General features: G+C 40.0%; 1 protein-coding gene across 2 annotated transcripts in view; it reads right to left on the bottom strand.

Moving 5' to 3' along the window:
* MAD1L1 (mitotic arrest deficient 1 like 1) overlaps positions 1 to 20,546 on the bottom strand; it is a 381,688-nt gene that overhangs the window by 352,909 nt on the left and 8,233 nt on the right. For both annotated transcript variants that reach the window (XM_075104884.1, XM_075104885.1), the window contains exons 7-9: positions 20,392 to 20,522; positions 19,004 to 19,118; positions 18,011 to 18,072 (exon numbers count right to left, since the gene is read on the bottom strand). In XM_075104884.1, coding sequence (XP_074960985.1) covers positions 18,011 to 18,072; positions 19,004 to 19,118; positions 20,392 to 20,522 — 308 coding nt within the window. The remainder of the gene's footprint in view (positions 1 to 18,010; positions 18,073 to 19,003; positions 19,119 to 20,391; positions 20,523 to 20,546) is intronic.

Here is a 20,546-nt window from a genome sequence, read left to right as displayed (position 1 = left end):
AATTTCAGATTTACAGTGCTGCCTTCAAACCCACTCCCCCAGCTCAGGGAGGATTAGAAAGGACTTCAAAGAAGCCCAAGTTCCAATTAAAACAGTGTGACCACCCTGGGGATGCAAAAATATTCCTCTGATTAGTGAGATGCGCTCTTTGAACTTTTTAGCTAAAAAAAGCTTTCAGAACTTTAAACAAATGCAGTAATTCTCTCTCATGCCTTTTTGGGGTTTGATTTTTGGTTTTTGGGGTTTTTTTAAGTTTCTAAGAATTTAATATTCAAAGTGGAGGACAAATAACATTTCAGACCAAAAGTTTTATGGAAGCCCATTAACACATCAGCTCTAGGCATCTGCTAACAAACATGAGGCGTACCAAGACCTAAATATTGCAGTCCCAGTAGAAATCAGAAGAACCTAAAGACTGTCATCGTTGCTACAGTGGTGCTCGCACCCCAGTGTAACAGAAGAACAGTACAAAATCCCAAACTCATCAGCCCTCAGAAACACTCTCCTTTAAGGGCAGAGCACATCAATCCCACCTTGTTTTGAAATTCTGCTTTCTTTCCTTAACATCCAAACCTCTCAACCCGCAAACATAAAGTGCCCCATATCCAAGTCCTCTGACACACTGTGACAATAAAACAGTTGCCCTCAGTCTTGGCAATAAGCAGAGATTTAAATAAAAAGTTCTCCCTATGCTTCCCATAGAAAAAAAAAAAGAAAAAAAAACCCTCACCCCACCCTCTCAGTCTCTCGTTCCCAAAACCAGAGTTGGATTACATACTCTGGAAGTTTTAACATCAAGAAGAATGATGAACGTTAAGAACAAACGCTGAGAAAATAACTAAGTCTTAGAGCACGCCAAAGCAGTCAGAACTAAGTGGATATAATAAACCTGCCTGTGAAAGCCAAACCCCAATCACCATCATCCATAAATAATGAATAATTCATGTCAGAAGGAAACAGAAGCAGACTTTAAGACTTGTTCATAGAAAGTGGAACTGCTATAGTGTAATCGCATTAAAGATGTAAACAGTGGCATTTCAGCAATTACTGTTCTCCTTTTGCCAGCTCGCTCTCAAAAACCGGTACATCAGCTCAGCCGCCCGCATCAAGCCCGGGGTTCAGAGCAGCCAAAAGCAATTATGACTTCCCCGTGTCTTTGCCACAGGCTTCTGTGACTGGGATTAAGATAAGGCCTGGATTGGTGTCACAAGCACTGTGACACCATCTTGGCTTACTGCTATCATCTAGTTTTAGTCACTTTCAATGCCTGAAGCTACTAAGGGAGGCACTAATAAGAATCAGACAATAAGAAGTTTCTAGAATTTGAAATGTATTCACGGAAGAGCTACCTCTTCTCTCCATTAAAAGAAACAAACATTCCTGTTTCACACCGCTTTTGCATCCTTTCTTGCATGCACATTTATCTTCAAGATCTTAGTATGACACAGCATGCAGGACTACCCACAACCAGGTACTTTTTCTGTGGTGAATGGACGGTACAGAACCAACCAGACAACAATGAAGAGTTAAAACACACCCTTCTGGAAGTCTTCACAATGTCTACTCCACTGGACATCTCCTCCCAGCTTCTCCAGGGTCTGCAGCTTGCTGATTCTGCTCATTGCTGGTGTGACTGCAGTTCTGTACCAGAGATCCACACCTGAGGAAAGGTGCATCAGATATTCCTAACCACTCAAATTCCACTTGAGCTTGATTGGGAAGATGCTGCAAAGCATTCATAACCTAAGTGTAAATGGGAGTACTATTTATACAGTAAGTATTATAACACTCAGGTGCTAAAGGTGTCATCTTTGGACAATAGTTGCAGTGAGCAAGCACAAATGAAAGCCTCAGCCATTAAACCACAAAACAATTTAAAGTCACTGGTGCAGAGCTACCTCAGTTAGCTTCCTCCTAAGCTTGTCTCAATTCTCAAGTTTTCCTGTTACTGAGAAAATTTTCAATTTACTTTAACCATTCTGGTTTATAACTTGAGCATTTGCCAGCTAAAAGTGTTCTCCAACCTCAGCTCAGTCCTCCTTCCTCTGCTGAACCACAGCTTCCCTCATAAAACTCCCCACTTCAGAAGCATCTCAAAGAAACAGTGCCAGCGTTAGCATTTCTTGCGGAACTTGATACCTCCTTGATACTTAACCTTTGCAAAGACAGGATTAAAATGAAAACACAAAGGCATATGGTAAACAAGTCCCACTGCCCGGAAGTAACTTTGCCAATGCTTACAGAACACGCGGCCACATGCTGAGCATTTACTCTTTGCAGAGTCACGTATCAAGTCCAGGATTTTTGAATTGCCAACACACGTTTTCTCTACCACATTTACTATAATTTTTGACAAGAAAAAATAAATCTGCACACAGCATATGACAGAGAGGAGACACTCTTGAAATTCTCTAACCTAACGCTTATGCAGTGCAAAGAGCTTTTTGCAACCGTGGGTAAGAGGATGACTGACCAAAAGAAAAAAAAAAAGATGCCACATCTTTGAGTTTTATCTTTCACGTAAAGAGATGAACCTTTCAATCAGCGCAAGAAACATACAGAAAGGTTCAACAGTACCAGCCTCCATGTGAAATCAACACCCCTCTGCACAGCCATCTTGCTCCTCTCTGTGCCTGCTTCAAAAAGCTCGCCTCAGACAAAGAGATACATCCTCCACTGGCACTCGTTTTTCCATAGGGGACATCTTCCAAAATCCTGAGGGAATGGGCAGATTTACTGCAGTGAGAGGTTCAAATACATCATACAAAGAAACTTTTTGCTTCAAACCCAGGGAAGTACATAAACAATCACAAATCTCACGTGCACGTTCACCACAGTCTGTAAAAGTATCATTTTTTTAATCAGACTTAAAATAAATGCTTAAACCTACAGCTTCTCAGAAAGGAGAAATGAGGGCTGCCAATTGATTTTGTATCAGGGCTACCTCGGAAAAGAAGGGGAAGAACATAATAGTTGAAAGAAACATTGTCCCCGTCCCCCCCCTTCTCCCTTCAGAAAGCACAAAGGCTTTAAATTCATGAAACCAGCTCAACTGTGTAGTTACCCTCTGAAAGGCCATTAATTACTTAAATTGGGCTGTGTGGAAGAGGGGAATAAAAATGAGACAGGGTCAAACCAGCTCTGGAATTGATTTGGGGGGAGAGAGGGTATATTTCAAAGGAGGGAGGGGTTTTGCTCTCGCCTTCCCTCCTCCCTCACTCTCCAGCAATCACCGTGGACGAAAGAGACAGCAGAAGAGGATTTCATTAATAAATTTATTTCAACTTTCTTTTCAATGGTGTTAAAAATGTATGCAAATCCATTCATAATTAGGTTTAAAAATTCCATTTCATGGGATAATCAGACTTCAAAAAACTCAATTTTAGTTTTAATCAGATTTTAACAAGGATATTAAGTCCATTTCTTTCAGAAGAGGGAGAAACGGTGAATTTAACACAAAATGTATTCAAGCTTAGCCCTGGGAGATAATTAAATAAAATTAATTTGGCAAGGGTTGTCTGTAAATGGAAACGCTCCAGACAGCAGAGCACGTTTCTGAAGGAAACAAAAGCAGTTCATTACTGTACAAACAGATACAAAGCTTATTGTTCAGACAGAAGGGAATTGCAGCTTTTCCACAACAGCAAGACAACCTGGGCCCTCAAGCTGCCTCTGACAAATGCAGCAGTTTGTGGAGGAGGAGAAGGTAGTTATTTCCTTCTCGTTTCAGCTAAGTCCCTTAAACTCCCCTAGCACAGCAAGGAGGGAAAATGCAGGGGACAGCATATACAAGCCTAATGATTCCAAATTATCAAGCACAGAAAAGGATAAGGAACAACCTAGTGAGAGACAGCTCCTTAAAACTAGGAAAACCCATGAGCAATTTGAGGCCACCAGCAAAACTCTTGTCAGATAAAATTTCATCAAATTCCATGTAGTGATTTAGTCCCTACACCATAGATCTGAACTCCAGCATAATACCAGAAGCATCCCATTCTCCCTGACAAAAGCCATGGACTGATACGGATGCTAAAACCTTGGTAACTGTCCTTCTGATGTTTCAATTCAAAAGGGCCAAATAAATATCTCGTAGCTCTTACAATCTAAGACACAAAAAGTGTAGTTCTTTTAACACTGTATATTACCGGATTTGTCTGACACTTAACTACGAACATCATATGGTATGAGAGACTGTCCATGAAAGTCACTTCTGGCAAATACCTAACCTACATACAGCATGAAAACATAAAACACAACGGCTGACTCTAAGGCAAAGTTAAGGGTTTAATTTGTATCCTCCAAACTTTTCCCCAACATTGGGCGCTTTTAAGATTCAGATGGACAGAGTGCTGGGCCATCTTGTCCAGACCATGCTTTAGCCGTGAAAGCTTGGACATGATGATCCTTGAGGTCCCTTCCAAATTGGTATTCTACGATTCTGTGAAACTCTACTGACTTAGACACACCATTGTTGAAAAGAATAGTACAACATACGAGAAACAGACAAATATTTGGGGGGTGGGGGGGACACGACACCAAACAACGTTTTAAGTATCTAACTACAAAAGAATGACATTGAGAAATAGCATGTTTATCTTTAGCAGCTATCATAAGTCATATAGACAGGAGCACATACATGTTCCAAGACCTATGTCTACCCAACATGATGGGGGGAAACCACCAAAACAAACAAAAACCCCCACAAACACACAAATTCAGAGCACTTTTTCACTCTTCCTCTCTACAAGCCTTCCAAATATATCAGTTATTACAAAGTGCCAATTGCATTTCCCCTTGCCAGCTACCTGCAGACAGGCGAGCCGATAGGTGTTCTGTCACATTGACAAGTGGGATGGCTATCCAGAAGGCAGATGATGTCTTTGCCAAAGTCACACTGGAAACCATCGGGCCTAAATGAAAGGCTTGTCACAAAACAGGCTTGATGCCATCAACCTTGACTGCTAAATTTGCAGGAAACCACCTGAAGCAACAAAGCTTTAACTCTGGGAATACAAAGAGCATACAGTCAGAAATGTTATTTGCAAATGTACTAGCAAAACTGAGTAAAAAAATTCATCACTAGGTTATGAATCATCTAGAGCATCGTCTTCTGAACAGAGCCAATAGCAGAGCTGTGAAGTATCACCGAAAACTGTCAAGCTAACTAACCGATGAACAGCTGACTTCTCTAATTGAGGATACTGATACTGAACACATTCTCAGTCAAAGCCATATACCCTATTTCTGTCCTTCTTAGAAAAGCTAGTAGAATTTTAAGCCCTCACTGAACAGCTTCATGTGTACCACAAAAAGAGAATGATTGTCTCATTAAAAGAGAAAAGAAATTAACTTGGTCAGCAGGGTATAACTCAGGAAAATCCAGAATTTCATATTTCTTCCTACCCAAAAGATTGATCTTCCTTTCACTACACTGTTCATATCAGAGTATCTCTGGAAGAGACTTTAAACAAGTAATGAGAATTCAAAAGCAATTCCAGCAAGAACAACTTGTGCTAGAAATGGTTCTTGCAATAGTTGCTCATTACTCCCCACAAAGAGGAATAGCAATTGTTAACTTGGCTGTCAAGAGAGTTGAGAATAACATAGAGAAAGGGTGTGGGTAAGGATTGAGTCAAAGTGGTACTAGAAAAGGAGAGAAGAGATGCTCAAGATTTCAAGTAAATACATTTCTAGAAAAGCCAAAACTGTGCCTATGTTGGAAGGTCAGGCTCCCTGACAGATCCTATTTCCGCTTACAGCAAGAGGCAGTAACAGTTGAGAGCTGCTTCAATGTGCAGAGGTTTCTAACATGCTATTCCAAAACGTATTATCCTCTTAAAACAATGACATTCTGCAACAGACATGACTTCATTACAAGAAACTTTGCTGCCAGGTGATGAGCAAAATAAGCACAGGAGGACACATTTTAGTGCATCAGCAGCCATGGGGGCAGGGAGGGGATGAAATTTGAAAAAAAAAAAAAAAAGCTTTGCCAACACACACCCTGCATTTTACATCAGTGGCAGGGAGGGAAAGAAGGTTCCATACACCTCCACCTCTTAACTGCCTTGGCTGCTTGGAAGAGATGGGCACATTATGTCTTCTTTCTGCTGGAAAGGCCTGACTCTGTTTTCTACACGCTATTCTAACCCCACAGAAAGCTTCACTGGAAAACACGAGCCCTGAGCTCTTATTTCAGTTGTTCAGGCCAGCACTTCAGAAATAACCTCCAGACAGTAACTGATTCCAGGTTTTCACTGAACACAGGGATCCACTCAACACCCAGCACCTCCCACCTTTGCTTACAAATTCTGTCAGTTATAGGCCCAATTCTCTTGAGAGCCTGGTGCAGTGTCTGCCCTCGTCCAGGCAGCTCACTTCAGGCTGGACTTTCTAGCTTATAGTTCTTCCTCATCTCTTGAGGGAGAAGAGAGACATATGCCAACAAACCTGTGTAACACACCTAACAGCACAAGAGCATAGTACATACAGGAAGGAGCAGCCACAGTAAAAATCTAATCATATGGTTAAGACAAAAAATACTTCTCTTTTTGTCTCCTCAAACAGCACTGCAAGATAAAAAGGCATCATTTATAGAAACAGCAGCAATTTAAGAATCTCACTTCTCTCTATAACTTTTCAACTTTGTTGCATATAGTTTCAAATAAGAAAGATTATAGCTGAAACAGTATCAAAGCAAAGCATTTTTCTATTTATTTTATGCATAATATCTCCCATTTGATGGAGTTTTTACTTTTAAAAAGGTGGGGGACACTAAATAAAATTCTTTATGCTTAAGTAAAATCCATGTTGATGAGAGTTAAAGTTTCATTCTAAAAATCTGCTTCATGTCTTGCACGTTACTCTGGATTTTCCTATCTAGACCAGGATACCATTGTCTCTGATGCTGGACCAGAGGTAGACAAGTAAACAATCCAATCCAACATGGCAATTTCTGTGCTCCAAGTTATCTTAAAATAACAAACACCACTTACATTATCAGAGCTAGTTCAAGAGAACCTTGAGGCACTTATCACATTAATCTTTTAACTCACCAACATTTCAAGCTCACTATGCCCTTTAAAAAATGTTTGAAAATATTGTGCAGTGCTTTTGCTACTACAAGCCACAGTAATTTCTTCTCTCCAAACAAAGCATGCACAAAGCTATATTTACAAGCATATTCCCTTTAATAATGTAGTTTGTGAAGTAAGAGAATATAGTTCAGGTAAATACATGCTTCAGTCAAAAATATTCACTGGCAAAGAGGTCCCAAGGGAGGCAAGACTGAAGCTTAAAGACAATGCTTACATAATAATACCACAAGGCATTTAAGCCAGCTTGTCAGAGCTAGGAGCATTTTAAAGATGCTAAAAAACTGGAACAGTTGAATGTTCATACGTTTCCAATTTTCTCCCGCCCCATTTTGATGTTGCTATGCTAACTACCCTATTAAGTACAATTAAAACTGAAATTAGACCTTTCCTGGCTAATCCAGTACAGAACGCCCCCGTGCACTGATGACAAACCAAAGACAAACGATTAAGTATCACCTTCCTAGCTACCATCAGAAGTATGAATCCTTGCTCTAGGCATTGATGAGGAGTGAATCATTTTCAAAATGCCATCAAGATAACCAGCACCAAATCGGCTCAGAAAAGCTTCTCAGACAATACAGATCATATTTTGGTTTTATCTACATGGGCAGATAAACTTTTCTTAGTATTTCAGCACATTTTTCAGCGAACTGCTTATTTCTCAACATGAACAAAGGTCAGCTGTTCTCACACTTCAGGTCCCTGTCCACAGTTGTTGTTCTGTGTGGGCAGAAAGATGCACAATGTCTACCTTTATTCAGTAAACTCCCCCAACTCCTTCCCAACTGCATTTTTCAGAAGTCTGGTATTTAAAAAATAAATGCCTGCAATTCCAAACTAAAATATACCACTCCATTTTTCCTATTCTTGAGCCCATTCCCTTGCTTACAGATCGGTACATAGGCATTCACATAAAAGTGGGATTGAAAAGGATCTTTTAGTTTAGGTCCTTCTAGTCCTTTGCTATTAGGAACTCGAGTCATCTCTTCCATAACCTTCTGGAGCTTCAACTTCGAAGCAGTAATTTGTGTACTTTTGCCTCCACTGGAAGCTGCATTCAGAACTTAGTCTTTCTAAAAGTTAGAACATCTTTCCAGCTGTATTCATGTCAGGGTTACAGCAATTTGTTTTAAATGCCAATGCTAGTCTTTAGTATAGATGGTTCTTTTTGTCTCTGGTATTGACCCCCTTCCTTCTCCTCCCCTCCATCCGTGTATTTCTTGGCAGCGATTACATCTTCTGCCAGCCTTTGCTAGGAGGCCAGTCCTTCTATTCACTACTGGTTCAGGGGACTCTCAGGCTTCTACCAGCAACCCTTTTCTGCACTTAGTTGCCACTATCCTCCTCCACAGTGGGTGACCAGAACTTTGAGAAGTGTCTCTCAGGCCATCTACAGAGGCACTTGAACACTTCCACCTCCATGGAAGTGTTTCTCCCGGTGCATCCTATGTGGAAGAATTAACAACCATCCTGCTGTAAATAGGCACACAGTCCTTCTAGTCCTTTCCACTGCATGTGCTACATTTTACAAAAGTAGTTTCTATTCAGCTCCCAATTCTGTGGAGCCTCATGCTTTGTTTCACTGAATTTTGTCTCACTTCTTTAATCCTTAGGGTCACTCAGTTCTGCATATCCAGCTTTTGTGTATTTATGAATCGCCTGAACTTGGCATCATTATCCAAGTTTTATCAGCACACACCAAATTTTTGCACCAAAACCACTAATAGAAATACTAAACAAAGCAGATCCTAAGGCTAATCTTTGAGGAATTCTACTTATCCTTGCATTTTCCTCTCAACAGTACTTAATCTATCCCTGCTTAAACATTTCCTTATAAACCCTATGATTTTTCTATTAATTTCCAACTTCTCCCACGTGGTTTATACCTTCCCAAGTGAGTCGCTTGATCAAATGTTTCAGTGAAGTTCAAATAAGCAAGATCTATGGTGTTTTATTTGATAAGATAATTGATTCCCCAGACAAAGCTGTTACGTTAGGCTGGCACAAACCATCTTGGCACTCCTTGATCCTTCTTCAGGTAGATTCCTTGCCCTGTAGATAAAGGCCATGCCCACTAGTACAAGGGAGTAGCACCATACAAGAGTTTGAATACTTCCTGATGTATCTCAGTTTGCTTCTACTTAGAAAAGGCCTGTGCGTTCTGAGAAGGGTTCTGAAAAAGGCATCGCTACACTAAAACCAAATCATCCTTGATGAGCATATACAGGATCCATTTTTACATTTTTGTTTAAAAGATTCCCTGCCAAAACAACCTTTGGGGATAAATGAGGTATAATACACTGCACATCTAAGGGAGAGAGAAGGCAGAGCACATCAACAGCCCCAGCAGAAAATTTACAACTGAAATATTGAAAGATGCTAAAATCAAAGTGGAAAGGTAAAATTAAAAGCGAGCTAGAGATTATGGTGGTATTGAGTCTGTGGAAATGACCAAATGAGAGTGTGAATAAAAATCAAGCACGAGCATTTGAGCTGACAGCAGCAAACCATCCCCTTGCTGATTAGTCTCTGCTATTTAAATGATAATTTCACTTTAAGGCAAACAGGACTGCTTAATGTAAGGAAAGTGGCTCTTTATAAAAGTGTCTGTATTTTTGAAAGCTTCTCCTTCACAGCAGAGCGAGCACCTAAGTTCAAGCCATTTACACATGACATGGGTCACTACATGCTGGAAGAAAGCAAGCTACTTTTACCCAACTGCTTTTAACAGCACCTCAAACATTGCAAGAAATATGGCAGCAACACAAAAGAAAGTGTCTGACTGGGGAGTCCCCTGTGGCAAACAAATCACCTGCTATGCAGAAGACAACACCAGCACACATTTCTAAAACCACTCCTGTTCTTAGAGGAAAGAGAGCCTTACATTTATTGGTTTGGGAAATGCACCCTATATTCAAGCTGGGACAAGACTCAAAGACAGTCAATGGAAAAAGAAGTTATATTTTCCAGTAAAAAAGGGTGCTTTAGCATCTTCATTTAGAAAACAAAGTTCTTATTCCCCTAGTAAGAATCGTCCATCTCTTCTTTGATTTCATTATTCTTCATACAGTTCCTGTAGGCGAACTACTGAAGTTGCTCAAATTATTCTTCAACAAAGAAGATGGATAGTGTGCTACGCCACTGTTCAATAGTTTTCTTCGTCTCCAGAATGCTAGATCTGTGATCCTGGGAAGGCAGTTTCCTTAACTGTTCCCAGAGCTTTGAAATGCAAAGCAAGGACAGACATATTTTTGATGTGAGCTTGCTTACTTCTTCCTCTGATTCTCTGATTATACATTACAGCCTCAGTCTGCCTAGATGTCAGGTGTTCATCTGTTATGTTTTACACTCCTCCTCTCTTTTCTTTAGCCTCAGGGCTTATTATTCTGACATATTCAAATGGGATTAAAAGCATTAATGGCAAAGGAGAAAGAACACTAATATTTTCGAACACCAGAGATAAGTACAGTGGTTTTAGAGAAAATTAATATCGGATAGGAAAACACAGCAGGAAGTTCTGCCCAGCTTTTCAGTGAAGTACTGCCAGGAACACACCTACAATACTTTAAGAAATCTTTGAAAAGAGGTGCAGATGGTTGCCACACTAAAATTAAGCTGATCAACACCATGAGAATAGCAGAAGACAGAAGACTAAACTCTGGCTAAAGCACATATTGGACATCAGGCTTTCAAACTTCACATTTAAATACATTATTCCCTTCCAACACCCAAACATGGCCTGAAGTCTCCCAACACTGCATTCTGACTACTCTGAAAACCAGAGCTTCAGATTTTGAGATGACAAACGAACATTTTCCCACCACCACACACGAGAAACATTCTGTCAAGGAAAGCTAAAACCTAAGGCACTGCAGAAAGTGAAGAATAACGTACATTTTAACATAGCATAACAGGATAACGAAGAACAGAAGAGCTTAGAGCAATACTCCAGCATATGCTGCATGTCACATTCAAGAGGTGACAACTTCCTCCAAGACTCCTCTATGTAAAGAATGGTGGCTTCGGTACACATAATTATTGTAAGACAACCACAACTAGTTTTCTCTTGAAAATTCTACCTCAGTCTCTAAAGACAAAGATCCCCTTTGGAACTGTTCAGGCACTTGGGGGAGAAGATTTTAAATCTTTCTAAAGCAATGCTTTCATCTTTTGCACATACCAAGTCCTAAAAATACTGAGCACGTAACCTATATTTCTGAATAAACACAATGGTAATCTTCACCATCCCTTCCAACCCTGGCTGCTCATTGCCACTTCCTCTGCCCTTCTTTGGAACAGCACAAGTATTTATGCACACACTCAGTAAACCTGATGAGGGAACCAATCTGGCTGAAAGCTGTTTTCCATTCCAGATTACTTTTTGCTATGCAGAACCACCTCTTTTAGCAGCAGTGCTCACAGAACCATGAAGTACCAGGTAGGATCAGACATTTTCACACAGATACTTGAGTCAGAAGCCCCACGTGACAGGAATGGCCGAACTGCTCTAAGTTGAGACTAACTTGTCCTGGAACTACGCAAGAGAAATTCACACGACATTAATCCCCGGGCAGAAGCCAGCAGAGAGCCCAGCTTTGAGGGATTTTGCAGAATACTAGCGACCTGCATGCACTGGCCCTCTTCACAGAGTCAGTTCTTCAACATTTATCAAGCCTTCAACTTCAGTGGAGGCTCTTAAAAGTAACTGTAAAATGTAGTACTGCCTCTACACAGGACAACAGCAGATAATCTTTCCATGAGGTAAGCTGAGACCTCATAACTATAGAAGTTTTTCTAATAAGCATAGCTTCTTTTACTTGTTTCGTTTTTTGTTGTTTGTTTGCGGGTGTTTTTTAATTAGTGCTTTCCCCTATGTAGCATTTATCTCCCTTTTTGGTGCCCTGGGAATTCCCACTGTGATGAGACAGCTTGTTTTACACTGGAATCTTATGAACAGCAGTCATGCAATTTTCAGTATGTTCACAGATCATAAATTACAATTATTTACGTAAAACTTACATGTGCAAAACAAAGCTTCAATAAACTCATACTATGCTAATTCTAATTTCCTTCTCCAATTAGGGACTTACCTCTAAAGTAGGGGCCACCATTAGCCAACCCAGACAAACACACACCCTCACTCCCCCCAAACACAGAAATTAGCACTTAAGTTCAGGTCAGTGGTACAGTTACAGACATCAGCCAGCATCAAACACTTTTAATCAGATCAACTTCTTCCTCAGTGACAAAAGACCAGAGGGCTAAAATAGGCTACTCCAATAAAAGTATTTGCTCAACTATGGTCAGATCATGCCAGAATTATGGCATTACTGGAACTAGCAACAGTAACCGCCAGTCTTGACTTGATTGGTTGCAGTTAATTAAGTATCCAGAAACGCATATGAGCAATTCAAATTATTTCAGCATGCACTGCTTTGTATATCTGTCAACAGATTTTTTTATTTTTTTTTCAAAACCAGTAACCACTTATTCATAATGGACATTCAGAGAAAGGTAAATTACTACCTTGTGAGAAAGGAGAAGATTATGAGCTTCATTCACTACTGCAAAGATATTCAATGCCTTGGATGGAAGAGAGTGCAGAGTAGCTAAGCATAGTTAATCAAGATTCAAAAAGGAAAGTAGAGAACTCCAATATTCTCCCTTCTCTTCTATTCACTGGAAAAAAAAGAGCACTAATCCACCACTAAATGCAGAATCAAGAAATCTGATTCCCTTTTCCCTCCCTCTCTCCTCCCTTCCCCCCAACTCCAAAAGCAGAATCTGCATAGAAGGACTTCCCGTACTGAGTGTAGCACCTGTGTAATTACAAATTACAACTGTGCTAACCACTGTACTAAATAGAGATGCTTGCCACTTAATTAAACCCTTTCTTAGCGAGGAAATGCATGCACATTCGCACCATCTCCTCTTCTTAATTGGTCTCAGACATTGCAGGAAGCTAGTCCCCAAGATTTGTCAGCCAGCCAGCCCACAGATGTTTCAGAAAGAAAACCAGGTCAGCATTAACAGGTTCACTGCTTTGGCTCTAGGCGACAGGTCAGCAGATCAGTGTCTGCTGCCTGCAGCTGGCAGGCTCCACTAAGTGAAAATGGTCCTTAAGCATTGGCCTCAATTCCTGTCAAATCTGCACTTCTCTTTACAGGCCTGGACAGCAAGCATACAAAACAGCTATAGCAGCTTAACGCGAAATCATCGCTGAAGCCAACTAGATTTACTTTTGCAAATTGAAGGATGACTACAGGTGCTCCCCAAACCCATGCTTCATTAAACCTAAGTGTCCCTCCAGGTCAGCCTTACATTGTAGGCATCAGGGGGCTAAGACCTGCCTTCCAATGTTAACTGCAATTAGATGCAACTCAAGAACGTCCAAGAGCATGACTGGAGCCTCTGAGCAACACAGAAGAGTCCGAGCGCACTAATTTTCTTTCTGATACGTCAGCCTCACCTTTAATTTCAATACTGTATTCCACAGCCCTTCAGAAAAGGACAGATGATTTCTCCACTGCTTCCCTGTGATGGGTATGGAAAAACAGAAAATGATTCTGAAAGGTACTATGAACAAAGTCTTTTGCTTTATCTTCCACACACAAACACTGAGCCTGAGCTGAAACAGAAAATGGTGCCCCAAAAAGGAAAGACCTACTTAAATCGGTCATTATCAATATATTCGATCACCATTCAATCCCTGATTACTCGAACATCAAAACTCTATCACTGATATAAAATAATTCGGCTGTGTATACAAAGATCTTTGAGCCCACCAGGAAAAAATGTAAAAAACTTCATATAGTTACTATCTCCAATTAATGCCCCTCCCCCCCCAAAAAAAACCCAAACTAACAAACCCCACACCACAGATTAGTATTTATTGTCTCAAAAATAAAATGCTTGCATTAAAACTCCTCTGAAGGTGTTGCTTGTGGTCCACCAGCCAGCCTTCACAAATTTGCATAACTTTTCAGCAAAACTTCAACCTTTGAAAACTTGCAATCTTCTGCCACTTGTGGATAAATACAATGACAGATTTAGCATTAACCCTTGTCAGCTGCTATCAGTGACCATCAGTATCTTCAGCGTGACTTACTAACCACCTCATCTTTAAAACATACCTGATGCACATCATTTTGCATCATTCTGTACTCCAGGGTGTATCTGTTTATGGATAGCAAAATCACCTGGCTAATTCATTAGAGGACAAAGGCAACACCAGCCAACATAGACAAGCCGCAGCAAAAAAGGCTTATTTAGATTAAAAGCTCACAAACCAAGAACCCTCTTCTTTTATTTGGGTATTTTCTAGATGCCTCAGAAGGGAAAGTCAGAACAATAACAGTACTGCTCTAGAGGATGCAATTCTAAAGCTTGAGGTGGGTAGAAAAGCACCAGGCTTTGAAGAAGCCCTATTAAACATGACAAAATGAAGAACATGCGTAAATATGAAGTTTACAGAGCTGGTTGGAAAAACACTCTACTCTGTGCTATTAGAGAAATATGCACAAATTTTTCATACCAAGACACTGCCCTAAGTACTGGACAACGAGACAGTGACTGCATGCATGTAGCATTAAACAGATTTTAAGAGACCTGATAGGGGCAATGGACAATTTGCCTCAGACTGGCTGACCCTTCTTAAGGTTCCCAGCTGATGGTGTTTAAATCAGGCCAAGCCTGCCAGACTGGAGCAGAAAACCCATTTCCTCTGCAGCAGGAGAAAGGATGCCATCTCCTGGATGGTTTTGCACACTGTCATCAAAATAAAGCACCCGCCTTCTCTTAGACACAACCTTCCAGAAACACTTCTCTGTTAGAATACATGCTTTTAAAGGCAGTCAAGAAACTAATAGGAAAATATCCTTAAGCTAATAGTGCAACTGAAAAAACAAACAGTGAAGACAATCAACAACTCAGTTACACAAACACTGGATTTTGAAGAAATACAAACTACATCAGCGCATCCTGGAGAGACAGAGTACAAGAAGCTTGTTTTCTAAACACAACTCTTTCCTAATAACAAAGTCCTATAATAGCCATACATGAATATCCTTCTCAAAGAAGCAGACTCCCAGACTTCCTATTCACAAGGCAAGAATTTCAAAATTCAGTGTTTTTTTCCTTTTACAGTTGAAACCAAACCCTACAGCAGGAATATCAAGTCAGAGCAACACGACAAATGTATGAAAATCCCTGGCAGCATAATAGTAACACACAAAAAAGACCTACAAGACAAATTTACATCCACAATAAAAGACAGGGCCAGCTATACCTGAAAGTAGGTAGTAAGAACTTGAAGATATCAAAAGGACATATAATTGAACACAAAAAAAAATTATGTAGATTCACGTTGCATATACATGAACCATACATAACTACGGTGTGTATTATTTTATTATCTGGATATTGGGCAGCTTACAAGTATATTATAAAATGTTTGTATAAGGCAGGCGTAATTCCAAGGGCAAATTCTGGAAAGAACACTGCACAACAGCAATGCAAACAGAACAATGTGCTCTAGAGCTAAAACTGTTTTTCTTTCCATAGTTTATGAGAGCAAGAGGAAAATCCCGGAGCTTACAAGTGGAATCCAGAACTAGCAAACATAAGGTTAGCCTTTTAGTAAACTGTTAATGAACTTGTTTCCCCCCCCAAAAGCTGAAGCATTATAAACACTTGGCTCTTTCACTGTTACCAAAAAGAGACCAGGAGGTCAGCGGGGACAGGAGTTGGACCCTATGATCCTTGGAGGCCCCTTCTACCTCAGGACGTTCTATGATTCTATGAGTCCTAAAGCCGGTAGGATTACCCCTACACTACTAAAAGCTGCACCTCCTTTCCAAGTATTACTCCATAAAATTACACTCGAAGGTCTGATCGTAAGCTAATCTGACAAAAAGCCTGCTGGGACCAGGCAATCAGTGAACAGAAACCACCGAGAGCAGACACAGAACAAGCCCTATGGAAGTGCCAGAGGAAACAAAAAACCATCCTCTCCCAAAACCCCACAGGCTGTACGCACTTCCCTGACATTCTCTGTACCAATGAAGAAAGTGATGAGTGATCCTAATGCATTCCCTTTTCCTTGCTTATCTAGGTATTAGCAAACAGCACATTGCTCTGGCTCTTTGGGACAACGATCCAACTTGCTCCTATTTTCTTCAACTATGAGACAGGCAATTAACTCTTCTCAAACTTTCACCAATGGCATACTCCAGGAACCTAACTAGGACAATGATCTCTCATCATCTTCATAACCCTGACCAAAAATTAACATAATTCATGTTGTAAGAAGTCTGAGCATCAAAAATATAAATACCTTTTTTAAAAAAAAAAAATAGGGGAAATCATCTAGTTCCACTTGCTACAAGTACATGCAAAAGATTATTTTTCTCAAGAGCAATTCCCTCTTCTGTATGAGAAGACACCATTAATAGTGCTAAACAATACGGCCCAATCAAAAACCTAACACTTTACAGCGAATATTCTGATTTTAAATGAAGGAGTTATTAGATTTCAACAGGCAGAATCACTTGGTTCCATTTATCTCCCACTGTGAAATTACCTCATTAAACCTTTAACAGCTTGAGGTAAGTAAAAAGCTTTTACTCCACTGTCTGATAGAACAGGTTTTGTGAAAAGGATTCATACTATTTCTGTCCATTCCTTGCCATAAGAGATTTAGCACAATTCTAACTTCATCTAAATGTATGTATCCTCAGCAGATGCAGGAGAGAATCTCAAGCATGCTACCTACTAGCATGCCTCTAGAAAAAGGTTCGTTATGCTTATTAAACAGAAAGCACTGAGAAAACTAAGGTGGCCTTCCCAAGTTGAACACAAGTATCTTTTACATGAAGCAGTAACATGCCCAAACCATACGTGCATATCCAAACACTCCTACTTCCAAACAATCCCCGCAGTGTGCAGCCATGGCTCTGTGGTTGGGCACATGTAATGAATGGACTAAAGAAACGATTGGTCAAATTAGGTTCTGCAGTTCATGTGGCAGCTCAGGCCTTGATCCAATATGAAAGGTGATCTGTACAGTAATACTCATATCAAGACAGTTATTTACAAAGAAGCATATCTCCTTCTGGCATAACAACAATGTAAATATTTAGAGAAAATAAAGTAGTGCTGAAACATGACACACAAAAGCATTCAAGCTACACAGAAAACCTTCTGCAGTGGAAGAAAATGCTCAGAAGATGCACCATTTCCAGCCCCACTTTATACCACATAAACACCAGAGACCTTAAAAAAATCTGGTTCAATGCTCCAGATGTCAGAAAGTTGTTAAGTAACAGTACACAAAGAGACTAGCTGGTGTTACAGAACACCACAGGGGCGGGGGTGCTTACCCCTTTTGTAAGAAACAGTTTATTCCATTTCTCTCGTTAGACAAAATAACTAAATTAACAACTGTTCTTCAGCTGCTTTAGGGAAGAAAAGCCACAACAACGTGATCTGGCAGTTTATTTATTTGCAATCTGGATACCAAAATCATATTTACAACAATCTGTCACAAGTAACACACATTCTTGTCTCTGGATGTATCCTGAAATTCTTAAAAATTCACTTAATAAGCTAGTAGATTCTCTAACTAAACATGAATGTAGCTATATGCAAGAAGTTCAAAGAACTCAAAACTGAACCTTGGGCTCAGAAACATTGGTCAAGGTGACTTGATGAAAAACATTTGTTAGTTCCCAGAGATACTTTATAATGGTTTGTATCTTATCGTTCTTCTCATATACAATAAAAAGTACTGGAAGAGCTTCCACATGAAGAAGAAATAGCAAGAAAGCATGACCAACACACTTCAGAGATCAGATGATTAAGAGGGAAGGAAAGCGGTTTAAGTTTTAACTCCCTCCAGAGCTGTAAGCACATACCTGATATTCAAGCCAGTGCTTTGGTCCAGTTTCTCCCAGCTTTTTAATTTTCCCAGAAGTTTCTAAAGTAGAGATCAAAAGAAAATTTAGAGACACAGGCGAATGTTCTAACAGCTCATTTTCCACAGTTTTCTCAAAATTCTCCATTCAGACTCAGTGTCTTTCCTTTTCCTCCTGAGGATTTCACTATCTTCTTATCTAGCACTTTTGGGTTGTAGTTCTCCAGCCCTCACAAACATTTCCCCTGTCACCACAGCTCTATAACACACAAAACCCATGTTACACTTCAGCACTATAATTATCTAACCGGGTGAGCTACTGTCACTGTACTAGACCTTGGTAGACTAGACTTCTGGCAGCAGAGAAGTTGTACCCTCAACACCAGTCCTGTAGTAGCTGAAGAGCCCATTTCTCCTCTTCCAGTTCCTCCTATTACCTTCTATTTTCAGACAATACCAGACAGTATTATCTAAACCTGATCAGACACCAGTATAGTTCTGCAGATCAACAAGTTTACACATTCAGGTTAATCTCTTGACAAGTCACTGTATGCTTGATACAGGGTAGGATGGAACCAAGACAATGTTATTCAGCTGAGACCACATTCTGGCAGTGCTAGTGCTGGCAGTAATCCAAGGTTCTTACCACATGCCTGTTCAGCAACGCCATCTCTGGGCAGAGCTTAAGGTCAAAAAACAATTTCCAGCAGAAGAAAGTTAAAAGAGAAACAGCAAGGCCAAAGAAGACAATATGATGAGATAGTTATTTACAGAAAATATCCAGCTGAACAGTAGATATCCTTCTGCCTTTTTCACCTTCATTGCCATAGCTCCCTGCATGTTGACATTTAAGTTTGATATTACCTGGTTCAAACACATTAATTAAAACCAGTATCATCTCAACTAACATGATACAGGAAGAGCCTAAAAGACAGAACAGGCAACAAAGGAAACCCCTATTCTGCTCATCCACCAAGTACTTCTAGCTCCTCACCTCATTTTCCAATTCAACGGTCACCAACTGTGCTTGGACTTTCTCATATCGTTCCAGTTTTCTTTGGAGACCTTCTACCTCCTCTTTAAGCAATCCGTTGTTTTCTTTCATTTCCCTATGGTGAAAAGAGAAAAGATTAAAGAGCCACACAACTCAATTCACTCTCATAAAATTCCAAACACACATGGAATTACAAGGGAATGAAATGGCACTGAACAGACATGACAACATTCAACTGACTTGCTTCTATAACCTTCAGTGCAAACCCACTGATACAAAAAAACCACGCAGCTTTATTGAACTAATTCTTTCTGCTCTAAGTGCCATCCTAATTATGTCCAAACCACCTGAAGTTTCCTACCTGCTTTACTGATTGGCAAAACAGCATGAAGGGTAGCAAAAGACTCCCAACTCTGATCTTCAGTCAGGCTGAATGCAGGGTTGGAACACAGCAAGCGGTACACACTCGGGCTTTCTGAGTACTCTGTGATGACTGAGCAAGCATTGAGACTGTTTGTTTTCACTTTAATAGAGGTGTGCAAGTGTGAGATAAAAACTGCTTCAAAAAGTATGACCTCTAATCTGTTGATATCATGACTCAGTGCACAAAACAAAAGCATGAGAAAAGATTCCAAGATAAACAACTTAAAAATATAATGAAGCACAAGAACAAAGCCAAAGGAAACCATTTAATTTTAGAATAGGAAAAAGCTGGCAAGATCATTCATGTAATTTAGGTCGGTTTTTGTTTGCTTTTTTCAAAGATGCACCAAAAGACGGAAATTACGTTTACTCTAAAAACAAATATTTATATAAGTATGTATGTATGTATCTCCAAGGAAAGTTATTTCATAGCATATAGGAATTCAATTTTTCAATTTAATTGTCACTTCAGAAACCCAGAAAGCCTACTCGACTGAGGGCTCTGTCAGACTGCTTTAGAAATTTAAACAAAAGACTTCCCAAACATTATGCTGGAACAACAGGCCTTTAAAATAGTGGTAACAATAACTAAGCAAAAGCAGTTATTACAGAAATGTTCGGCTGTCTCTTCTCTCTACAGGGATTTCTTTCCCAAATCTGTATAGAGTTCATCACTACCTTTAAACACTGAATTTTGTTCTAACAAATAGTTATCATCATCCAGAATGATCAATATGCTCTCGCTGTGTTCAGGAAGATTACCCAGATCTTGTCAAATCCTCTCATCTAGTAACCATCACAACACTACTCAATTCATACGCAGTATTTATATGAAATATTTAAACTTCCTTCTGAAGTTTCCCATATGGAAGCCAAATAGAGGGATTTGACAGTGCATATAGTGCAATTGCAGCAGGTACAGAAGAACACGAGGTAACCCTCTCAACACTGAACCCTTCTTTCACCTGAAGTAGGCATTCTCCTCCCTGAGTTGGCGCAATTCCCGCTCCATTTTTGGGAAACGAGCCAGTTCTGCCTTCATGTTCTTGACAATTAAAGCATCATGTTCCTGCTGGGACAACTTCTGTTCCAGATCCTGGAAAACATGGGATGACAAGAG

Source organism: Phalacrocorax aristotelis, chromosome 10 (assembly GCF_949628215.1).
Source record: "Phalacrocorax aristotelis chromosome 10, bGulAri2.1, whole genome shotgun sequence".
NCBI classification, from domain to species: domain Eukaryota; kingdom Metazoa; phylum Chordata; class Aves; order Suliformes; family Phalacrocoracidae; genus Phalacrocorax; species Phalacrocorax aristotelis.
The sequence above is the reverse complement of the archived record's forward strand: the minus strand, read 5'-3'. Positions and strand labels throughout refer to the sequence as shown.